Below are 21,255 nucleotides of genomic sequence, written 5' to 3'. Positions count from 1 at the left end.
AGTACTAGAGTTCTGATGTATAACACAGCTGTCCCTTGTCCCAGACCTCCAAAGGCAGTTCCCAGAAATCTCCCCATGTGATATTCAAAGAACCCAAAATTCAGACTTTGATTTATTGCTTTTTTAGTTACTCTGTCTTAAACTCTGTGTCTTAAACTACATGATATTCAACACAGATTTAGACATTTTCTTTTTTTTTTAATTTAGGCGTTTTCTAGTGCCATTTTGCAACTTGAGGCCTGAGAGGATTATAATTGGACAGAACTTAAAATATTTATTATACAGTTCACCCCTGAATAACACACAGGCTAGGGGTACTGACTTTTCCCATGCAGTTGAAAAATCTATGTATAGCTTTTAACTCTACAATTAACTACTAAGAGGCTACTACTGTTGGACCAGAAGCCTTACTGATTATAATATAAACAGTTGATTAACACATATTTTGTGTGTGTATATATATATATATATATATATACACAAATATATATATTATACTGTGCTCTTACAATAAAGCTAGAGAAAAGGAAATGTTATTAAGACAATTACAAAGAAGACAAAATACATTTACTGTACAAGAAAAATCTGTATTAGTGGACCCACCCGGTTCCTACCCATGTTGTTGAAGGGTCAGCAGTAGCTCTATATACTGTGTAGTGTAACTTACTGAAAACAGGACAAGGGGCTGTGTGTTTGCTTAAGATCCATGTGATTGCTGACTGGTACCATCAGGAACTTTTATTTACAGCAAATCTTCTCTGTTCTTCCTCAGTCTGTCACCCTCTGTCCTCACAGAGTCCTACGAATTTAATGACCCAACATTACTGCAGAACTTTGAGAATGGTCATGTAAGTCTGCTATTTTCACTCATAGTTGACACGGTAATGGTAATGCTACACAACTTTAACACATCTATATGGTTTATCATAAGGTATAATTTTCTGAGCCAGGAAGGAGTCTTGAAATTTTTTTTTGATGTTAATATCATAAACATCGGATTTTGTACTGCTATCATGGGGGGGGGGGCGTGCGTTGCTAAACTTAGTGCGAATGAATCCAAACATTATACAAGAACATTTTATTTTACCATGTAGCAATCTCTGTAAGAAAGTCTCTAAATGTTTCTAAGCTATTGGGTACTATTGTATGTCACCAAGATCTTCACTTAACCAATTTTAAGATACTTATCCACTTGATTTGAAATCTTCTCAAAAATAGAAGTGATCTTTTAAAACATAAAGGTGTACATTTCCTCCCTTTGCTTAAAAACCTTCAGAGAACTGGCACCCCCACCCCCTACAGATTAAATCCTATCTCATTACTGTGACTTTCTCTCCTACCTCATTTTGTGTCATTGTTCCTTTGCTCAAGATGCTGGAGTCACACTTGTCTTGAAGCTCACAAACCCATGACTCAGTTTCTTGCCTTGGGGCCTTTGAAGTGCTCTTCCCTTTGACTGTGCGTGCCACAGTCACATGTCAACGAACACTGCCAACTAACCTTTCCATTTAGGTCTGAAGTTAAATATGATCTCTTCAATGTGTTGTTTTTTGTTTTCCTGATCACCTACCTCAAATATGCCCCTCTTTTCTCTGTGACAAGCCCTCTTTGTTTCTTTCAGTTTTGAGAAAACCCATTGCCCCAGTGAGCACAGAGGCTCCAAGAGAGCAGGGTCATCTTATTCACTGAGACCTCCCCAGCCCTGCACTGTCCCTGCCTTGGTGGCCACTCTACAAACACATTTTGAATGCATGACATGGTTTTTAGTCATTGTCTGATTCTGTGGGTACCTGAAGTGAAAACCCACTGTTGATACTAATCGCAGACTATATATAACGCTTATGTCACTGGTGTTGGCAGAGACTCATTAGCTTTGTGCCTTTTTTGTAGCCCACAAAAGATTATATAAAGGAATTTCTTACCCTATTATGCGTGTGCCACACTGTTGTTCCTGAGAGAGATGAAGATAAAATAATCTACCAGGCTTCCTCCCCAGGTAGGTAGGTACTGTGTTTTCCTAAAGCACCCGGACTGTGATGCACCCTGAGAAGAGGTGATGCTGCCCCTGATCCCTGGATTGTTTCTGTGTTGCTCCTTCCCTAGAGTTCTCATGGGTCAGGGCTATTCATGGTACTGTGCAGTTTTGAGCTGCTCTGTAGCTCTGGGGCTCCTGCTTCCTATACCCTCAAAGGCTGCCATAAGGAGGCTGGTGAGGGACACTCTCTGAGCTGGGGTTCAATAGAACATTTAGTTAAAACCAGTCACTAGGCAGGAGTAAGTTTAAGGCATTGCAACATCTTGTGATGATTCTATTAATGGCTAATAGAACAAAATCATAATGAGTACTAAGAAAGGATTTTAAACTGGTAAATATATCTTATTCCTGATGAAAGAGGCCTATTAGCCAAATTTCCTCTTTCATGAATATTTTCTGGTCCCTAGATAAGGGCATTGGGATTAAAAAAAAAAGCCAAATTAAAAAAAAAAAAAAGTCATGGTATTTTAGTGCTGGAGAATGGAAATCTGTTTTAAATTAAATTTGGTGTTAATGTATTTGGTCAATCTCCATTAATACAGACTTTTTATTCACAGATGAAGCAGCTTTAGTGAAATGGGTGAAGAAACTTGGTTTTGTTTTTACTACAAGAACACCAACCTCTGTCACCATAGAAGCTGTGAGTAGCATCTTAAACACTATCTCATGGTTTACACACCCCTTCCAGAGAGACACAAATAGAGTAGTTGAATGGGGGAGCTCTAGAATCACAGTACCTGGGATTCCCCCACCTTCTCAACCATTGTTCTCAGGCATATTCCTTAACTTCTCTGCTTGCCCCAGTTTTCTTATCATGCATGTCATAGGGTTTGTGTGAGGATTAAAGGAGTTAATATATGTAAAGTAATCAGAATTAGTGCTTTGAGCAGAGAAAGTACTCAATAAAAGTGAGCTATTCCAAAGAATTACAATCAACAGATCATCAAGAGAGATACTATTGTTAATGAAAAATTAAAAATTTTCAAGCTATTTTTTGGTGAGTTGTTATTATGTTGAATTTTTCATTTCATGTAATGTGATGTATATTATGTATATATTTTTCTTGTTTTGTCTTGATGACCATTTACCACAGCTTTTGATATTATGGGGAAGAAGTGAAGCAATGTAAACATGATGCCCAACATACTAATTTTTTTCTGGTAATAATGCAGTCATTAAGGATGTTTACTAGACAGTCAGTCCTGAGCAGAATGGACTGATTGATTCATCTTTTTTTTTTAAGTTTTTTTTTAATAAATTTATTTTTTATTGGTGTTCAATTTGCTAACATACAGAATAACACCCAGTGCTCATCCCGTCAAGTGCCCCCCTCAGTGCCCATCACCCATTCACCCCCACCCCCCACCTTCCTCCCCTTCCACCACCCCTAGTTCGTTTCCCAGAGTTAGGAGTCCTTATGTTCTGTCTCCCTTTCTGATATTTCCCACACATTTCTTCTCCCTTCCCTTATATTCCCTTTCACTATTATTCATCTTTATATCCATAGTATATGTCACATGGAGAACTCTCAAATTATTTGACATTCTGCATTACCTTATTAGTGAATTGATCCTGGCTATAGGAAGTCAAGAGGCTGTAGCTGGAACAATTTATAAAGGAATGCAAGTTTTATTGATATAACATTTTATAGCATGTCATCTCTTTATGTACACCTCTTCAAATTCTCTAAGGGTTAAGGATTTTTTTGATTGGTGCAATTTTATGAAAAGATTTATTTTCCAATTTCTGTCTGTTGACTGTTTCATTGACTCCATATGCCCTTGCAACATTAGAGTTCATAAAATGTTGAAAAGAGTGTTTTAGTTTTAAATTTGTACTGTGAGAAGCATCTTTGCATATTCCACAGTTTGCAAACACTGTTCTTGCCAGAAGAGGGCACCATTATCTCATCAGGTTTGCAAGAACATTTCTATTTTGAAAAAGATGTGTAGTTGTAGGGTAAAATTTGTTTCTGATTGGGAGAGTAAACTATTTTGCAGGATGAGTAGTTTTTTCCTTGGGTAAGAAGACGTTGTCTTATCTTCCTGTAGATGGGAGAAAACCTCACATTTGAAATTCTTAATATTCTGGAATTTTCTAGGTAAGATACCTTTTCATTCTGTTCACATATTTTCCAGGGTTCCTTCTGTGACTCTTCAGTTGAGATTTGATAATGCAAATCAAAACTTGAATACAGAATCACAAAAATTCTAGTTAGCTTTCCTCCACCCTTTATCTGAGCGTGGTGCTCGCTCATCATTAGGCCAAATCCCTTTTTGTAGCTGAGAGGGGTTCCCACGCCTCTCCTTCCTAGCACTTGTCACACTTGAGAGTCACACTTGAGATTTTACATCTGGGTTACTACTTACTGACTATGTTGCCAACTAGATCGTAAGTTCCAGGAGGGCCAGAGTCACCTTCTATGGAATCTGGTATCTAGTAAGTGCTTGATAAACATTTGATGAATGGATGAATAGTGAACATTATTTTAACCAATAAACCCAAAACTATTTCTTTAAAAATAGACAGTGTATTAATTCATTTTTTCCCCCAAAGGAAACAATGTATGTCCAAATCCTTCTTTTCCCTTAGACTTCAGAAGGCCTCCTGGTTCAGCCACTATGGCCTGATCCCCAAAGCCTATTGTGAGGATATTGGCGATGATTTTATTTTCTTTGTACTGTTTTGAATACTCAGGAAGTCTTATCGCTTAGACTATCTGAGCATTTCTAATGTGGAATCTGAAAAATTAGAAAAGGAAATTCTAGAAAATTGGAAAAAGAATAATTCATTCTTTTCAAGGCCAGATGATTTTTTAAAATTGTATTTTTTTAAAGGCTTGTTAGCCAATGACATCTTTTTTAAAAAAGCTTTAAATCTCAGAAAAGTTGTTCCAATTTTTCCTCTCTCTAGGAAAGGTTTTTCTAAAAACTTTATTTTAAGAAAATGTATTTTGATGTTCATTCTAGCTTTCCCCTTACTTAATATCTGATTATCACTATTATTGGAGCACTCATTTCCTGTCCTTAAAAGATAAGCTTCTGGCTAGGTGACACTTAAATGACTCAGTTGTCTTTAGTAGTATTCTGGCAGCTAAGTAGTTAAAGCAATTGCTAGTCCCTATCTTTTTGACAAGTACTTTCTAGCTCACATGTTCAGGTGTAGAACTACTCACTGGAACCCTCCTTGGATTGTGTAATACTTAGGGTCGCGAGATATGATAAATACCTGAGAAAGCGCTAAGTTGCTGGTAGTTTGTTTGGGTCTCTTGAAAAGTGGTTATAGGCCATGGAGAGCCATCCAGGGTGATGGTCAGGGAATGACAAGATGAGGAAGAAGGAAAAAAAACAACAACCGATTTTGACCAGTTTACTTTGGCAGTGTGTGGGGTAAGGTGGAGAGGGTAGATCTTCAAGCCTATCTGGCCTGCTAAATCAGGAATAAAATCCATGAGTTTAGGTTCTACCATCAGAAAAAAACAAGAACAAAACGAAAAAAATCCAAAGGACTTTGAGACAGAACTATACATAAAAATAACTATACATAAAAGTAACAAGCCAGCAGGTTCATATCTCTATGCAGCAGGGTGAGGACAGGAAGGTCTACCTGATAGAGACAAATGTATTGTGCCAATACATTTCCCTGGAGGAAATGGAGAGTAACTGGGAAATAGTAGTAGAAGGTGGACATTTGTATTAGAATCTCAGTTTGAGAAAGTAGGTAGAAAATAGGTAGAAAGTAGTTTAAGAAACGGAGACTAGCAAGAAACACATTGGCCTTTTCACTAATGGTCAGCTGGGGACTTTGAGAATTCTTGTAACTTTGATTTTGAGTGTGTGTGTGAGCACCATGTACTGAGGAACATAGAAGTTAATAATACATTTCATATTGTTTTAGTAATAGAAAAAGGATGTCTGTAATTGTGCGAACTCCTACAGGAAATCTCCGGCTCTACTGTAAAGGGGCTGTAAGTATAGGGATTCATTATTTATATTAACTCCTTCCCACTGTTTCAACAACTTGTAGGAAGCCTTTTATCACTTCAGAATATTTTAAAATGTTGTTACTTTGTGTCTGCTGTTGCCACTGGTTGTGACAGCATCATCCAAGAGTGAAATAGAGTAGCCTCAAAGCTTCCCCAAGAGTCAAGTGCATTGAAATTTATGGTGGTTTATACCAGAGTATTTTTTTTTTAAGATTTTATTTATTTATTCATGAGAGACAGAGAGAGGAAGAGACACAGGCAGAGGGGAGAAACAGGCTCTAGGCAGGGAGCCCGTTGTGGGACTGGATCCTGGGTCTCCAGGATCAGGCCCTGGGCTGATTGCGGTGCTAAACCACTGAGCCACCCAGGCTGCCCCAACACCAGAGTATCTATTATATTAAGCTTTAATGTTAGTGAAATATTTGTTATTAAGTTGCTTTGTGGAAAACTAATGATTAACTTGTTGATGCTAAGGATTTAAAACAGGAATTTTGATCCCAGTTTCAAGCCCAAAGTACTTAGATTTGGTGAATCTCAGGAAATGGCTTTACCCCTATAAATCCTTTTTTCTTTTTTTTAAGACTTGTGTATATGTTCACAGACATAAGTACTTAAAAGAAAAACAGCTTTATTCAGGTAAAAGGGACATAAAATAGACTGCACATATTTAAAGTGTACAGTTTGGTAAGCTTTTTGTCACTATACATTTATTTGCATTTACTAAATTTTATATAAAGTCATATAGGTTGTATGGCTTTTTCTCTGGCTTCTTCTACTCATAATTACTTTAAAATTCATAAACATTGTAGTTCATTTCTTCATTTTGCTGAGTGGTATTCCATTGTGTGGATATAGCAGTTTGTTCATCCATCACCTGTTAATGGACTTTTTGTTTGCAGTTTTGTCTACTACAAACAATGTTCCTATAAACATTTGGGTACAAGTCCTTATATGAACATATAATTTCCTTTCTCTTTGGTAAATATCTAGCAGTAAAATGGCTAGGTCAGTGGAAGGTGTATTTTAACTTTTAAGAAACCACCAAACTGTGGTCACATTCCTACCAGCAGTTGTCACCAACACTTGACATGGTTATTCTCTTTAATTTTAGCCATTCTAATAGGTGTGTATATCATTGTGAATTTAATTTACATTTCCATGCCATGACTGATGACAGTGAGCATCTTTTCACGTGCTTATTTTCTATCTGTGCTGGGGTTCCCAAGACTACCCATATCTTTTTAGTGGATCTCTAAAAGGATGCATGATTATATGCATGGCTAAGATGTATTACAGTAATGTAGCAAGGATACACAACCAGATTATAAGGGAAAAGTCACAAGCAGAGTCTGGAGGAATCCATGTGCAGGCTTCACATGGGAAGTTCATATCTGTTCAGAGAATTGAATACAAGCCAAATTCCTTAGACACCAGCCAAGAGCCAACCTTATAAGTAGGTCTTTCTAAGGATAGCCTTCTCTGACCTATGATGATAACTCTTTTCTGCACAATACCCAATTATTTTCTTTGGTGAAACATCTGTTTAAATATTTGGCCTTATTTTTATAACTGTTTGTTTTTCTTTTTATTGAGTTTTGAGAATTCTTTTTTAACTTTTGGATATAAGTCCCTTATCAAATACATGATCTGCAAATATCTGTGGCTTATCTTTTCATTCTCTTAACAGTGTCTTTGAAGAACAGACATTTGTAATTTTGATGAAGTCCAATTCAACAGTTTGTTCCTTTATGGGTCATGCTTTTAGCAACCCATCTGACAAATCTTTGCCTAATTAAAGGTCACAAAGATTTCTGCTTGTTTTCTCCTCCTTTTATAGTTTTAGGGTTTATGTTTACCTCTGGAAACCAACTTGAGTGATTTGTGGATATAGTATGAGATATAAGTTCATGTTTTACAGATGAATATTTAATTTTCCAGCACCATTTTTTAATTTATTTTATTTTTAAAAATTTTTATTTATTTATGATAGTCACAGAGAGAGAGAGAGAGGCAGAGACACAGGCAGAGGGAGAAGCAGGCTCCATGCACTGGGAGCCCGATGTGGGATTTGACCCCGGGTCTCCAGGATTGTGCCCTGGGCCAAAGGCAGGCGCCAAAACACTGCGCCACCCAGGGATCCCCCATTTTTTTATTTTTAAAAGATTTTATTTACTTATTCATGAGAAACAGAGAGAGGCATTGACACAGGCAGAGGGAGAAGCAGACTGCATTCAGGGAGCCTGACGTGAGACTCGATCCTGGGTCTCCAGGATCACGCCCTGGGCGGAAGGCAGTGCTAAACCGCTGAGCCACCCAGGCTGCCCTCCAGCACCATTTATTAAACTGTTTATTCTTTCTTCACTTCTAGCCCTGTAAAATTAATGGGGAGTACTCTTTCCATTTCAGTTTTCTGGAAAAGTGTGTGTGGAATTGATATTATTTGTTCTTAAAATCTTTGCTAAAATTTACCAGAAAGCCACCTGAACCTGAGGGCAGGCTAGCTAGACAGCTATTGGTTTTATTTATTCATTTTTTCAGTTATTTGGTTTTATTGATCTTCCTGAAGAAATTGCTTTCAGATTTGATTTTTCTGACTGTTTCCCTGTTTTCTGTTTCATCTGTTTCTACTCTATTATTTCCATTCTTTGCTTACTTGTGGTTTGATTTCCTCCTCTTTCTCTAGTTTCATAAGGCAAAACTTGATTTATTTTTAATACCAATGTTTAGTGCTATAAATATCCTCCAAATTATTGCTTTAGTAGCATGCCACAAATTTTGATTTGTGCTGTATTTTCATCTTCAGTCAGTTCAAAATATTCTAATATTCTAAGTTTTCTTTTGATTTCTTCTTTGACTCATGAGTTATTTTGAAGTGGGTCAGTTTTCAAATATTTAGGAATTTTCCAGAAATATTCCTTTAATTGACTTATGACATAATTCCATTTTATTACAGAACATACTTTATATGACTTGACTCCTTTTAATTTTGTTGGAACTTGTTTTATGGCTCAGACTGTGACCTATCTAATGGGAAATGTTTTGTATGCACTTAAAAAACCCAAGTATTCTGCTGTTTCGGGGTAAAGTAGTTTGTTAACTATCAGTTAAGTCAAGTTTATTGATAGTGTTATTCAAATCTTCCATATCCTTAATGATTTTTGTCTACTTGTTCTATCAATTATTGAAAGGGGGATATTGAAACCCCCAACTGTCATTGTTGATTTGTGTTTTTCATCTTGAAGTTCTGTTAGTTTTTACTTCATTGCATTTGCTTCTATTAGTTTTATCTTCATTTTAAAACGATGTTATTAGATGCATAAACATTCAGAATTGCTAATTCCTCTTGATAAATCAACCCTTTTGTCATTGTAAAATGATTTTCCTTATCCCTGGCAATTTTCTTTACTCTGAAATCTCTATTGTCGTTGTAATATAGCCATTCCAGGCTTCTTTTGATTAGTGTTGGTAGGGAGTATCTTTTTCTTTCTTTTTAACCCATTTGTGTCTATATATTTAAAGTGTGATTTCTAGAGGGCATGTAGTTGGTTCATGCACTTCATACTTATCCTGGAAATCTCTCCCTTTTAACTACATGTTTAGACCATTTACCTGTGTGCTTATGGATACAGCTAGTTTAAATACATCATCTTGCCATTTATTTTCTATGTGTCCCAGTTCTTTTTTTCTTTATTCCAATAATTACTTGAGTATTTTTAATTCCAATTTATTTCCTTTATAAAAAAATTTTAGTGGTTGTTTTAGGTCTTAGACATTTTCAATTTATTACATTCTATTTTCAAGTGATAATATATTATTTCATGTGTAATATAAGAATTACAATTCTGAACTTCAATCTCTCTTCCCCATCTTTGCATTCTCATCAGACATTTTAATTTTACAAATGTTATCAACTTCACACTGTTAAAGCAATTATATATATTTTAATATTTAATATTAAATTTATATTAAATAAAATATAAATATATATGTTTATATAAGTATATAAAATATAAATAATTTATTTTAAATAAAAATATAAGAAAAAAATATATATATACACACACACATAGAGAGCCACATTCATTTACACACTATACAGACTACTCATTATCATTTTTCAGGGCTCTTCAGACTCATATTTCCATTTACTATAATCTCCTGTCTGATAGATTCCCTTTACCATATTGTATAGCATGGATCTGTTGGTGATATGTTCATGTCTGAAAAGATTTTTATTTCATCTTTATTTTCTCTCACCTTCATTTTGAAATAAATTTTTGCTCAATATAGGATGCTAGGTTGACAATTTTTTCTTTTAGTTCTCTAGAGATTGTGCTTCACTGGCTTATTTTGATTGTCTCAGTGAGAAATCTGTTATCTCTGTTGCTCTGTATGTAATGTATCATTTTTGGAATTATGCCTTCCGTGGGGCTGCTTGTGTTCCTTCACATGTATTAGATATAAATATAAAATTATAACACAGTATTTAGAAGTTAGATTTTCAGGCTTAGGTAAGATGTTGGTCACAAGAATTTTTTTTTTTTTTTGATAGGATACAGTGATTTATGAGAGACTTTCAGAAGATTCTCTCTTTATGAAGGAGACATTAACCCATCTGGAACATTTTGCCAAAGGAGGTAAATGACAATTGTTCAGAATCTTGTTTCCTTTTGAAATGCTGTTCTTAAATATTGAAATTAAACCTGAATGCATGCCACTGATGCATGGCCCATATGTGGGAACCATTTCTATATGTGACTTTGTAATGCCTTCTGTCTGCTTAAAAATAAATAGTTCTTCAAACAAACCCTGGTGAGATATTATTTTTCCTTTCTTCCTCTCTCCACCAGTGTTTTATGTTTATGAGCAAACACTGAAAAATACATTTTTACTGTGCAGTTCTTCCTTTACTCCAAAAGCAGTGTATTCAAAGACCTCTGTCATCTCTATTTGTTGTACTAGGAACTTGGCCCATAATGGAAATGACGTGTTATATATTTCGAAGTTAATTACTTTGTTTATATAACTCAGAAACCTGACAGTTGATGTTTTCCTGCCATTCTCTTATTATCCTCCTGATTTTGACTTGTCATCTATCTCTCAAGAAATAAAATTCCGTGAGTGAGTTTTGAATAAGAACAATACTCACTAAAAGGTTTACAGAACTTTTGAAGAAGTGAGGGGTAATAGTAAAGTAAAAGTAAAAAAGCTAATGTAAAAGTAAAGCTAATAATACCTGGAAGCTGTATCTCACTTTGTCCTTCTAGTTTATAAACTACTGCTTCCTATAGTTATGTGTGTCTTGACTGAAAGTGTCGATATTTTGCAAGGTTACACTTTGGGCCTTTTGCTGCCATCTTAAAATATGTGTGAGATATAGGCAGGTTAAAACAGGTAGAAGCATATAGGAACTGTATTATAATGGAGCTCAAAACAGGATAACAACTTCTATAGCTTATCTGTGGAGAGTTAATTTCTAGGGGATCCTCAACTATCTGAATGTTTTGCAGGAGTCAGCCTAAAATATTAGAGTACCATATGATTTCTAAAATCTTTTCTTTGCAAAATGGGATCCAGATTAATTTTCTGTTATTTTAACAATTATTTGGCTTCCTTTGAAATTGGAAAACTCGAGCCACATTCATTCTTTCCTTCTTTCAACAAATAGTTACTGATTATTTATTGAATTCTGTGCACTGTTCTAAGCTTCCAGTACAGAAGTGAACAAAACATAGACAGCTCATCCCCTGAAGGAATTAGCCAATAGATAATGTCAGGGGGTGGTAAGTGTTATGGAAAAAAATTACACAGGGTCCGGGGAACAGAGTGTGGGGTGCTATCTCTATAGGGTGAGTTAGGTAGAGACCGAAGGAAGGGAAAGAGAACCACATGGCTCTCTTTGGGAGAGTATTCCAGGTCAAGGGTGGAACAAGTTCAAGTGTCCAGAAGTGAGAGGATCAGCAGGGATAGGACCATAAGCAATGAGGAGAGGAGGAAATAAGATCAGCAAGGTAGCCAGGGACAGATCAGGTAAGGCCATGTGAAGGAGTTCCCATGACCTCTAAAATACTTTTGGATTTTGTTTTTGATTTCTGTATTCCTCCCCGATCTCCCTGATTGTTGGTGGCTTGATCTGTTTATAATTTCATTCTATCTTACAGGGCTGAGAACTCTCTGTGTTGCCTATACAGATTTAACTGAGGCAGAATATCAGCAGTGGTTGACAGAGTATAAAAAAGCTAGTTCAGTTATACAAGACAGGATGCAAAGTTTGGAAGAATGTTATGATAAAATTGAAAAGGTAACATATGTACTCTGATATGTACTCTACTTGCCCAGTGAAATATGTGAAAATACAGACTTACTAGTGTTTTCATATCCTGATGAAATTATAAAAACTCAGTTAAATATTTTTTTCCTTTAGAAGTATAAATTTGGGGCATCTGAGTGGCTCATTGGTTAAGTGGCTGCCTATGGCTCAGGTCATGACCTGAGATCCAGCCCCACATTGGGCTCCTTGCTCAGTGGGGAACCTGCTTCTCCCTCTCCCTCTGCTGCTCCCCCTGCCTGTGCTCACTCTCTCTGTAAAATAAATAAATAATCTTAACAAAAGAAAATCTTTAAAAAAGAATAAATCTGTCTTATACTGAAAATTTATAAAATACATCTTTTAAAATATTCAAAGTATTTCTTTCATTTCTGAATTATATCCTAATCCCTTCAATTTTGTTACACCTTTTTATAATTTTTTCCATCCGAAAGAAATACATGTTTATCACAGAAAATTAAGCTAAATAGTATGATAATCATCTTTAATGTTGGGCTAATGACTAAATTCTGGTGTATAATCCTCCAATGTCTTTCTTCACATATGTAGTATTCCACTGTAGGTTTTTAATACACATACATGAATTTTTCTCATAGAAGTTAAATGTAAAAATCTCCCCCATCCAAAATCTCTGTCAAATTTTCCCCAAAAAAATGTAGTTCAGGGACGCCTTGGTGGCTCAGTGGTTGTCTGCCTTTGGCTCAGGATGTGATCCTGGGGTCCTGGGATCAAGTCTCCTTCTGCCTATGTCTCTGCCTCTCTCTCTGTTTTTCTCACGAATAAATAAATAAAATCTTTTAAAAATATTGCTCAAATCATGAAATTTTTCACATTGTAATAAACTGGAAATATTTTTCCATAGCACTGATTATTCTTCTGTTATTTTCTTAAATTAATCCATCGTATTCTATTACATGGATGAGTACACTTCTATCGTGCTATTCTTTGGTGGTTACTGTTCAGAGGGATCTCATGCACCTTGGACTCCTGAGTGTCACCGGAGGGTCATTGTGAATTTGCTTGTTGGGGCCTCAGGCTCTGTAGCTCCTGAACCAATTGCTATCTTAGTTTCTTGGCTAGAGTTCTTTTGTCATTGGGTTCCATGAACTCCGCATTTCATTCCTGCAGGATCCAGAACAGATTTAGACTGGAGGATTTTTTTTTTTTTACATCATTGGGTCCATCTTCTTTTCAAAGTCATGTATTGAAAAATTAGGAACCTAACCTTGCTTCACACCAAGCGCATGAATGTGCTGCAGCAGTCCTCGTGGATAATTATTCAGCATCTGTTGACACAGCACATGAAGAGACTAACCGATTTATGTAACCCTCCTATTCCTTATGTTCCCAGCAGGTTGTCTATTGCTCTCCCATACTAGGACGAAATCTGGGCAATTGAAAATTGACCTCTAGGAGCGCCTGGGTGGCTCAGTGGGTTAAGATTCTGACTCTTGGTTTCAGCTCAGGTAATGATCTCAGGGTCCTGAGATTGAGCTCCACATAAGGCTCCATGCTCAGTGGCAAGCCTGGTTGTACCTTTCCCCCTGGTCTCCCCTGCCCCCAACCCTATGCCACATCCACTCTGTCTCTCATAAATAAAATCTTAAAAAAAAAAGGAAAATTGGCTTCTTGAACTTGAAAGATTGTACAATTCTTTTTCAATTAAACTGATATATTTTATATTTTAATTTTAAGTTTTAACCTGGAAGTCATGGTAACAAAGTCAAAGAGTAAGGAAGCCATAGGAAAAGAAAAAGAATAAGTAAGTTTGCCTTGGCCAGGTATGTGAGATGGGTGGTAAGTGTCATGGCCTTATGTTGACTGGTTCATTCATCAGTTGAATGCTAGTCTCCAGTGTACACAGTGCACACTACATACACAGTGAATGGCACATAGTCGGTATTCAACGAATATTAGTTGAATAAACAAATGAAATATTGGGAGTTGAATATTTTAAGTTTCTCTGCTTTCCCAGTAAGGAAGATAACTATGTATAATTGGTAGGGCTTGGTGTTAACTGCTTTTATTCTTTTCTTTAAACTTCAAAGGGCAGTAATAAATGGCCCCGTTTTTCCTTTCTGATCTTGGTGGTTTTTGACCTAGGTGAGTGTCATATTACATTTTAAAGATTGTCTGTATACTCAGAGCTAGCAATGAGTAGCATGCAGCGCTTGGAAGGTCTGAATGGAGATCTAATCAGTTTTAGGGACTTTAACAAAACAATGTCATACTCTTTAAGAAAACACTGAATTTTCTCTCCATGACTGAGGCTAAAAAGTACAAGTCAGAATACTCAATGTCTGTGTTTAGTATGACTGGGATATCTCTTTAGCCTGAGTCACTTATACAAATGATAGGCTCTGGGATGCTAAAATCACAGTGAAAATTGTCAAATGTATTCATTTGTGTTTTACTATCATCCCTTCCCTTTTGCACACAGGATGTTTTCCAGTTCACCCAGGAGCAATGAGCTCTTGGGGATTGAGTAACATGGACCAAACTTCTGGGGGACTGGGGACTAGACCTTGTTCTTCATTACATCTCTGTCCAGAGAGACCTGTCTTGGGAACTAGGTAGCCCACTGAAGGGTACTTCATGAAAAATGGACACATTAGGAGAGCAAATGACTCATGAGAGGATTGTCAAGTGTACATAGATTTTGATCAGAGAAAATTGGATTTTTTATTTTATTTTTATTTTTATTTTTTTGAAAATTGGATTTTTAAAAAAAGATATATCTTTCAAGATGTAATGGCCTAAAAGAATTTTTATTTTTGATCTATCTTTCTTCTTTCTTTCTTTCTTTCTTTCTTTCTTTCTTTCTTTCTTTCTTTTTTCTTTCTTTCTTTCTTTCTTTCTTTCTTTCTTTCTTTCTTTCTTTCTTTCTTTTTCTTTCCTTCTTTCTTTTGAAATCTATGTCATCAGTTCTAGTACTCTGGGCTTGCAACAACTGTATGCCATCTAGAAAAACTTGTCCTTTAATTGTCATTTTTCTTATTTTTTTATTAGCCACCAGAGCATCTAATCTTCTGCCTTGTGACTTGTGTTAATTTCCACAGTTCTGATCTTGTATTAGTTACAGTTATATGGCTATTCTCAGCAGATTTTTAGGTAAATGTTGGAATCTGGCACCAAAGACTTGTCAGTGTCAAGTAGTTCTATGAAATTGATTCTTATAGGTAATTCCATATACATTATTATGATCCTACTTGTTTTCAGTTATAGGGAGTTATTTTCTGATCTTCTTCCTAGCTCTTGAGACTAGTTGCACTTCTTTGCCTCCTGAGTATTTTTCCTTTGGACACTTATAAGATTTAAATTTCTTGACACTTTCGTCCTCTTCAGCTCAAGATGGTGCCCTCCTGAGCTATAGGCAGCCTCAGCCGCACCACTGCCTCCCGGATGTTCCGCTGCCCAGGTTATGTATGCTGCAACTTTACAGGGTCCTCTGCTCTGTGATCTAGAACCCATATTAACTATGGAGTCAAAGGGGATGTGGCTGTTGTTCGAATTAACTCACCCAGTTCAAAGGTAAATACACTGAATAAAGAACTAAACAGAATTCGTGGAAGTAATGAATGAAATCTGGGCTAGTGATCAAATCAGAAGTGCTGTCCTTATCTCTATGAAGCCAGGCTGCTTTATTGCAGGTGCTGACATCAACATGTTAGCTTCTTGTAAGACCCATGAAAGGATAACACAAATATCACAGGAAGGACAGAGAATGTTTGACAAACTTGAGAAGTCCACAAAGCCTATTGTGGCTACCATCAGTGGAGCCTGTTTAGGAGGAGGACTTGAGCTTGCCATTTCCTGCCAATATAGAATAGCAACCAAAGACAGGAAAACAGTATTAGGTGCCCCTGAAGTCTTGCTGCAGATCTTACCAGGAGCATGAGGCACACAAAGGCTGCCCAAAATGGTGGGTCTGCCTTCTGCTTTTGACATGATGTTGACTGCAGACAGAGCAAAGAAAATGGATCTGGTTGACCAATTAGTGGAACTCCTGAGACCAGGATTAAAACCTCCAGAGGGATGGACAATTGAATACTTAGAAGAGGTTGCAGTTAATTTTGCCAAAGGACTATCTGATAAGAAAATCTCTAGGAAAAAAAAGAAAGAAAATCTTTATAAAAAGAAACAAGGGATTAGTAAAAAAATTGACATCATATGCCCTGAGTATTCCATTTGTCAGATAATAGGTTTACAAAAAGGTGGAAGAAAAAGTATGAAAACAGACCAAAGGCCTTTATCCTGCACCTCTGAAAATGATCGATGTGGTAAAGATTGGAATTGAGCAAGGGAACGATGCTGGCTATCTCTCTGAATCTCAGAAATTTGGAGAGCTTGCAATGACCAAATAATCAAAGGTGTTGATGGGACTATCACGGTCAGGTCCTGTGTAAGAAGAATAAATTTGGAGCTCTGCAGAATGAAGTAAAGGACCTAGCCATTCTTGATGCAGGGCTAATGGGAGCTGGCATTGCCCAGGTCTCCGTGGATAAGGGCCTGAAGACCATACTTAAAGATACTATGCCAACTGGGCTGGGCTGAAGACAGCAGCAGGTGTTCAAAGGATTGAATGATAAAGTGAAGAAGAAAGCTCTAACATCATTTGAAAGGGACTCCATTTTTAGCAACTTGACTAGGCAGCTTGATTACCAGGGTTTTGAAAAGGCTGACATGGTGATTGAAGCTGTTTTTGAGGACCTGAGTCTTAAGCACAGAGTGTTAAAAGAAGTAGAGGTGGTGATTCCAGATCACTGTCTTTGCCAGTAACACATCTGCTCTCCCGATCAATGAAATTACTGCTGCCAGCAAAAGATCTGAGAAGGTGATTGGCATGCACTACTTCTCTCCTGTGGACAAGATGCTGCTGCTGGAGATTATTACAACAGATAAAACGTCTAAGGACACCACTGCTTCAGTGGTAGCTGTCGGGCTCAAGCAGGGGAAGGTCATCACTGTGGTGAAAGATGGACCTGGCTTCTACACCACCAGGTGCCTTGCACCCATGATGTCTGAGGTCCTCAGAATCCTCCAGGAAGGAGTTGAGCCTAAGAAGCTGGATTCCCTTACCACAAGCTTTGGCTTTCCTGTGGGTGCTGCCACACTGGTCGATGAAGTTGGTGTGGATGTAGCAAAATATGTATCAGAAGATCTGGGCAAAACCTTTGGGGAACGGTTTGAAGGTGGAAACATAGAACTGCTGAAGGAGATGGTGTCCAGGGATTTCCTGCGTCACAAGTCTGGGAAGAGCTTTTACATCTACCAGGAGGGTGTGAAGACTAAGAATGTGAATTCTGACATCGATGGTATTTTGGCAAGTCTGAAGGTGCGCCCTAAGTATGGCGTCTCTTTGGATGAAGACATCCAGTACCACCTGGCGACAAGATTTGTGAATGAGGCCATCATGTGCCTGTAGGAAGGGTCTTGGCCACACCCACAGAGGGAGACATCAGAGCAGTGTTTGGACTTGGCTTTCCCCCATGTCTTGGAGGGTGGGCCCTTCTGCTTTGTGGATCTGTATGGTGCTCAGAAGATAGTGGACCGGCTCAGGAAGTATGAGGCTGCCTATGGAAAACAGTTCACCCCATGCCAGCTGCTCATTGACCATGCAAACAGTGCTAACAAGAAGTTCTACTAGTGAGCAGGCCCTCACTTTGCTCACTAGACTAACACACTAACCCAGCTGCCTGTGGTGCTGGTTCTCCAGCAGGGTGGCATTTAGATTTATCAGAGTAACCAGAAGGAAAACAAACTCTGGCATTGGGTGTGCACCCTGATTAAAGTGCCTTCAGCTATGACAGTTGATCCCTTCTGCTGAAGTCTGGCTGTGAATTAGTTTGCACTTCAATAGAAGGAAGAACCACTGTGCTCATGAACCTGTAAGTCCTGACACCCAAATTGGCAGTATCTCCAGAACCATCTTGCTGCCTGCTCCTCTAGGGCCAGTGGTGACGAGGGCAGTTCCTTCACCCAGTCAAATACATAACAATAAAAACCAAATACTTTTCACCCTCAAAAATAAATAAATAAATAAATAAATAAATAAATAAATAAATAAATTTCTTTCCTCTTGGGTAAGAGTAAGAAAGACAATGTCTATATTTGTATCAATAGACCATAACTGCTAAAGTCATTAATTTTAATGTTGCCAGTGACAACTTTAATGTTGTCACTCTGTTGGTAAAATATGATTTTGATATATTGGCTGATTGAATTAGACTTTGAAGCATTCCTTGTCTTTTTTTTTTTCTTTTTTAAGTACAACAGTTTTATGGAGATATAATTCAGATACCATACAATTTCCCCCATTTAAAGTATATAATCTACAGTTTTTAGTTTATTCACAGAATTGTGAGACCATTACCACAAAGAACACAAATCTTCAACAATGCCCCCCCCCCTCCGCGCAAGTCCCATATCCATTAGAATTCACTCTTTGTTACCCTTCTTTACCCTTCTACTCTCTCCTCCAGCCCTATGCAGCCACTAATTTACTATTTACTTTTAGTGTCTATAGATTCACTCCCTCTGGATATTTCATGTAAACAAAAATCATAAAATATGTGGTCTTTAATGATTTGCTTCTTTTACTTAGCTTAACATTTTCAGGATTCAACTACATTGTAGCATGTATCAGTATTTCATTCCTTTTCAATGCCAAATTAATTGTTGTTACAATTAATGAACGAATATCGATGTATTATTATTAGCTAAACTATCTATGGTTTACATTAAGGTTCACTCTTGTACAGTCCTATGGGCTTTGACAAATGCATGTCACTCTCCACTACTACAGTACCATATAGAATAGTTTCACTGCCCTCAAAATCTCCTGTGTTCACGTATTTATTCTCTCTTTCCTCCTGAACTGATCACTAGCAACCACTGATTTTTCTGCACTGTCTCTATAGTTTCGCCTTTTCCAGCATGTCATAGAGTTGTAATCTTAAGTATGTAGCCTTTTCAGATTGGCTACTTTTGCTTAGGAATATGCATTTAAATTCCTTCATGTCTTTTAATGACTTGGAGCTCATTTCTTTTTAAATATTTTTCAAATAATATTTTATTGTCTGTTTATCCATTCACCTATTGAAAGGCATCTTGGTTGCTTCCAAGTTCTGGTGATTATGAATAAAGCTGCTATAAATATTCAAGTCTATATTTATTTTGTGGACATAAGTCTTCAACTCATTAGGGTAAATATGAAGAAGCATAATTGCCTAAGCATGTGGTAAAACATGTTTAGCTTTATAAGAAACTGCTGGACTGTTTTCCAAAATGGGTGTGCATTCCCACAAGCCATGAGTAAGAGTGCTTGTTTCTCCACATCCCTTGCCAGCATTTGGTGCTATCAGTGTTTTGGATTTTGGACATCCTAATAGGCACATGTAGTATCTCACTGTTGTTTTAGTGTGCATTTCTCTGATGACATATGATCTTTTCATATGCTTGGTGACATGTGTATATCTTCTTTGGTGATGTGTCTGCTTAGACCTTTTGCCCATTTTTAAAATCAGGTTGTTTTATTTTCTTACTGTTGAGTTTTAAGTGTTCCTTGTATATTTGGTTATAAGTCCTTTGCCAGATATGTGTTTTGAAACTATTTTCTCCTTGTTTGTAGCTTGTCTTCTTATTAACTTCACAGTATTTTTCACAGAACATGTTTCTAATCTTAATGAAGTCTAAATATCATTTCTTTTTCTTTCATGGGTCATGCTTTTGGTATCTAAGAAATAACCAACAAACCCAAAGTTACCTAGATTTTCTTATCTTCTCATAGTTTTATAGTTTTGCATTTTATATTCAGGTATCTGGATTCATTTTATTTTATTTTATTTTTAAATTTAAATTCAACTAATTAACATAAATATTATTGGTTTCAGAGGTAGAGTTCAGTGACTCATCAGTCTTATATAATACCCAGTGCTCATTATATCACATGTCCTCTTTAATGTCCATCCCCAGTAACCCCATCCTTCCATCTCCCTCCCCTCCAGTGACACTCTGCTTTTTTCCTATGCTTAAGAGTCTCTCATGGTTTGTCTCCCTCTTTAATTTTGTCTTGTTTTATTTTTCCCTCTCTTCCCCTATGATCCTGTTTTGTTTCCTAAATTCCACATGAGAGATCATATGATAATTGCTTTTATCTGATTGACTTATTTTATTTAGCATAATATCCTTCAGTTCCATCCATATCATTGCAAATGGCAAGATTTCAGTTTTTGACGTCTGAGTAGTATTCCATTCCATTCCATTCCATTCCATTCCATTCCATTCCATCCATATATATATATATATATATATGGAATATATGTTGAATATATGGAATATTATATATTCCAAGATATATATATATCTTCTTTATCCATTCATCTGTTAATGGACATCTAGGCTCTTTGCATAGTTTGGCTCTTGTGGACATTATTGCTATAAACATTGGGGTGCAAGTGCCCCTTTGGATCTCTACATTTGTAGCTTTGAGGTAAATACCCGGTAGTGCAATTACTAGGTCATAGGGTAGCTCTATTTTCAACTTTTTGAGGAAACTGTTTTCCAGAGTGGTTACGCCAGCTTGTATTCCCACCAGCAGTGTAGAGGGTTCCCCTTTCTCCAAATCCTCAACAACATCTGTTGTTTCCTGTCTTGTTAGTTTTTGCCATTCTCGCTGGTGGAAGTAGTATCTCATTGTGGTTTTGATTTGTATTTCCCCGATGCCGAGTGGTGTGGAGCTTTATTTCACATGTCTGTTGGCCATTTGTATGGCTTCTTTGGAGAAATGTCTGTTCATATCTTTTGGGTGGTGAGTTTGATCAGTTCTTTATAGATTTTGGATACAAGCCCTTTTTCTGATATGTCATTTGTAAATGTCTTCTCCCATTCCATAAGTTGTCTTTTGTT

General features: G+C 36.9%; 1 protein-coding gene and 1 pseudogene across 1 annotated transcript in view; both read left to right on the top strand.

The window, feature by feature from the left end:
• Nucleotides 1-21,255, top strand: part of LOC112918520 (phospholipid-transporting ATPase IB-like) — a 162,864-nt gene that overhangs the window by 55,759 nt on the left and 85,850 nt on the right. The window contains exons 15-21 of the mRNA XM_025996587.2: nucleotides 773-848; nucleotides 1,891-1,996; nucleotides 2,593-2,675; nucleotides 4,087-4,136; nucleotides 5,933-6,002; nucleotides 10,573-10,657; nucleotides 12,182-12,321. Of these exons, the coding sequence (XP_025852372.2) occupies nucleotides 773-848; nucleotides 1,891-1,996; nucleotides 2,593-2,675; nucleotides 4,087-4,136; nucleotides 5,933-6,002; nucleotides 10,573-10,657; nucleotides 12,182-12,321 (610 nt within the window). The remainder of the gene's footprint in view (nucleotides 1-772; nucleotides 849-1,890; nucleotides 1,997-2,592; nucleotides 2,676-4,086; nucleotides 4,137-5,932; nucleotides 6,003-10,572; nucleotides 10,658-12,181; nucleotides 12,322-21,255) is intronic.
• LOC112918557 (trifunctional enzyme subunit alpha, mitochondrial pseudogene) lies at nucleotides 15,700-17,995 on the top strand (annotated as a pseudogene).

Source organism: Vulpes vulpes, chromosome 9 (assembly GCF_048418805.1).
Source record: "Vulpes vulpes isolate BD-2025 chromosome 9, VulVul3, whole genome shotgun sequence".
Lineage (NCBI taxonomy): Eukaryota > Metazoa > Chordata > Mammalia > Carnivora > Canidae > Vulpes > Vulpes vulpes.
The sequence above is the reverse complement of the archived record's forward strand: the minus strand, read 5'-3'. Positions and strand labels throughout refer to the sequence as shown.